The following is a 2,949-nucleotide window of genomic DNA, read 5'->3' as shown; positions in this document are numbered from 1 at the left end:
TGATACTCTGTGTTTCAATCTTATCATTAGATGGTTAGCATTACGGGCTTTGAGTGTTTGTTTGGAGAAGTATCGGATCATGCTGGTTTTGTTTCGCGTCCCTTGGCCGGGTCAGTCGGATATTTGTTCGTTTTTTGGCTTAGGATCGGAGCAATGAAAGCCGGAGAAACCAAGTCTTTCTGATGTTACGCCTCTGGGTGTTTGATGCTATTGGAACAAGAACTACACACATATCATGAGGTTCAAATAGCTTGGATTTGTTTTTTGATCTTCAGCATAGATTTTGGTATCTTCTGTGTTAATAGTTGTTTTCGTATCATAGGGTTAATTTTAGGTAGTTTAAAAGATGATTTAGCTCTGAATTGTAGAGTGTTATCTATCTCATAGTAGTTAAAAAATACAATAGTTTCTCGGTCAGATAGCGTTGGATCCGCTAGTGTGTCAGGGCGATACTAGATCGAACCATTACATTTAGTCTAATTATATGGTGAGGAATATCATGTATTTTGAATTTAGATGTATTACTCGGTTAAAGAAGAGTTGAAGTTAAGTTAAAAAAAGAAAAAAAAAAAAAAAGAGTCCTAGTTTCGAAATTTGGTTGTGCAGTATTACGTAGATCAAATATTCAAATGTATCTAAATTTCTTCATAAATTTACAATTATTTTGTTTATTTTGGTCGAAAAATAACTGATATATTAGACTTTATAATTTTAGTTCCTTTTTCTAGATACTTGGATTATGTTAACTTTAAATTTGTATTATCAATTATATAATTTTTTTTTTTTTTTTTTTTAAGATTATCCTTTAAGTCCGAGTTTCGAAATCTGTATGTACAGCATTATGTAGATCAAATAATAATGAATCACTGAATGTCATTGTAACTCTATTTTAATTAATCTAATAATAAATTTAATTGTTGGAAAGAAAAAATATATATTGTTTCATACAAAACACATGCCACCGACATCGGTTTCTATGAGTTCTAATTAGAACAGTAACAACGACATTGATTTCATTATTTATAGACATAATTTACATACAATTTTTCAAAATTAAACCTTTTCAAAACCCTAAGCTTCCTTCTTCTCTCAATCGGGGGATTCATGGATCGCTTCAAATCAGTTCTCTCCGAGTACGATCATGAACAACAACCAGATGAACCCATAGCTTCGTCGTCTTCTTCTTCATGGAGCTTCGGCAATCTAATCAAAACCCTAGCGACAAAATCCGAATCTGTTATCGGATCATACCGCCGCGATTTCGAGGAATTCGGATCCGAGTTGAGGAAAGAAACCTCCATAATCCGACAAGTAGCTTCGAGATTACCCGATTCCCTCGAGATCGGCGCCTCCGTCGCTTCAGAGTCGCTCGAATCCGTTGGTCAAGCCATCGACGATATCGGCGCCTCCGTGTGGAAATCAACGGCCAGGATCATCTCTCATGGTAAGGAGTCTCTGAAAAAACCACCACAAGGCTCCGATCGTAACCTTAGCTTACCTGTGAAACCCTATAGTCGTTTCGAGATGATGTTGCTTGCGATACAATCTGATCAAGGCACGTTCGTTAGAGAGCCCGATGATTTAGTTGATTTCGAGAATTGGAGTTTAGGGTTTAAGTTAGAGGNCCGACAAGTAGCTTCGAGATTACCCGATTCCCTCGAGATCGGCGCCTCCGTCGCTTCAGAGTCGCTCGAATCCGTTGGTCAAGCCATCGACGATATCGGCGCCTCCGTGTGGAAATCAACGGCCAGGATCATCTCTCATGGTAAGGAGTCTCTGAAAAAACCACCACAAGGCTCCGATCGTAACCTTAGCTTACCTGTGAAACCCTATAGTCGTTTCGAGATGATGTTGCTTGCGATACAATCTGATCAAGGCACGTTCGTTAGAGAGCCCGATGATTTAGTTGATTTTGAGAATTGGAGTTTAGGGTTTAAGTTAGAGGGGAGAAGGAATGAGATTGTTGGTTTATTTAATGAGAACAAAGGTGTTAAAGAGATCTATGAGGAGATTGTTCCTGCTCAAGTTGATGCTGAGACTTTTTGGAGGAGGTATTTTTATAGAGTGTATAAGCTTGAGCTTGTTGAAGAAGCTAGGGTTAGGCTTGTGAATAGAGCTATTTCTGGCGAAGAAGAGGAGGATTTGAGCTGGGATCTTGATGATGATGATGAGACTAGTGGTCAGACTTTGTTGAATCCAGATTCAGAGACTGTGTTTTTGGAGGAGGATAAGGTCGGGAGCAGAGCAGTTTCGTCTAAGGATAGCGATATCTCGGTGATTTCGACGCAGCCTTCGTTACCTGAGGTTGAAGATCTTGGGTGGGATAAGATGGAAGAAGATATCAGGAGCAATGAGGGTAGGAGTTTGGAGGCTGGTCAAGGGTCTGAGGAGAAGCCTGGTTGGCGAAGACGGGTCAGTGTAGCAACAGATGAAGACGAGGATTTATCTTGGGATATTGAAGATGAAGATGATGACTCTTTAAAACAATAAACAGAGGCTTACTTGTGTTGGCAAGATTAGTGTGATCAATGCTGAAGATGGTTGGTTAGTTTACTAAAACAAGAATTGCAAAGCTTTCTTTTTATACATGTTTATTATTATCGTGAACAATTTGCACATAAATACATAAAATGCATATACAATTCTTCCTAAACAAAAATTATTTGTAAGAGAGTGCGAATTGCAAATATAGAGGAAGCCACCACCACGTAGGGGAAGCTAACACATAAACTTGAGTAAAATATATTCACACATGTTTTCTCTCTCTTGCTGTCTCTTCTTACCACTGCAGTTTGCTAAGAGCAAACATGGGGAATCACTTCCCTGTAAAGATTCATGTAAGAAGTAAGATAGATTTCGTTAACCAGAGAAATATTTTACACTGCATTCAATATTAATAGGGAATATAAAGCCCAGTTTAAAAGTAGTTGAGTACTGTCTTCTTCATAA

General features: G+C 38.3%; 1 protein-coding gene across 3 annotated transcripts; it reads left to right on the top strand.

Moving 5' to 3' along the window:
* The first annotated feature begins 1,020 nt into the window (after positions 1-1,020).
* Positions 1,021-2,639, top strand: LOC104773129 (BSD domain-containing protein 1-like). Of its 3 annotated transcripts, none has more exons than XM_010497679.2 (2): positions 1,021-1,483; positions 1,796-2,639. In XM_010497679.2, the coding sequence occupies exons 1-2, from the start codon at positions 1,105-1,107 to the stop codon at positions 2,488-2,490; spliced, it is 1,074 nt and encodes a 357-aa protein (XP_010495981.1). In that variant the 5' UTR covers positions 1,021-1,104; the 3' UTR covers positions 2,491-2,639. The 3 variants fall into 3 exon arrangements, with proteins under 3 accessions (XP_010495981.1, XP_010495980.1, XP_019098131.1); XM_010497678.2 differs by having other exon boundaries at positions 1,023-1,322; positions 1,644-2,639; XM_019242586.1 differs by having other exon boundaries at positions 1,023-1,585; positions 1,907-2,639.
* The last annotated feature ends 310 nt before the right edge of the window (positions 2,640-2,949 follow it).

Source organism: Camelina sativa, unplaced genomic scaffold (genome assembly GCF_000633955.1).
Source record: "Camelina sativa cultivar DH55 unplaced genomic scaffold, Cs unpScaffold00462, whole genome shotgun sequence".
NCBI lineage: Eukaryota > Viridiplantae > Streptophyta > Magnoliopsida > Brassicales > Brassicaceae > Camelina > Camelina sativa.
The sequence above is the reverse complement of the archived record's forward strand: the minus strand, read 5'-3'. Positions and strand labels throughout refer to the sequence as shown.

Bases quoted from the DNA above. Each gene is read 5' to 3' on its own strand.
- LOC104773129 (XM_010497679.2), top strand. From the start codon at position 1,105: ATGGATCGCTTCAAATCAGTTCTCTCCGAGTACGATCATGAACAACAA. The intron at 1,484-1,795 runs GTAACCTTAGCT...AACCACCACAAG, and splicing joins ACCACCACAAGGCTCCGATC to GCTCCGATCGTAACCTTAGC.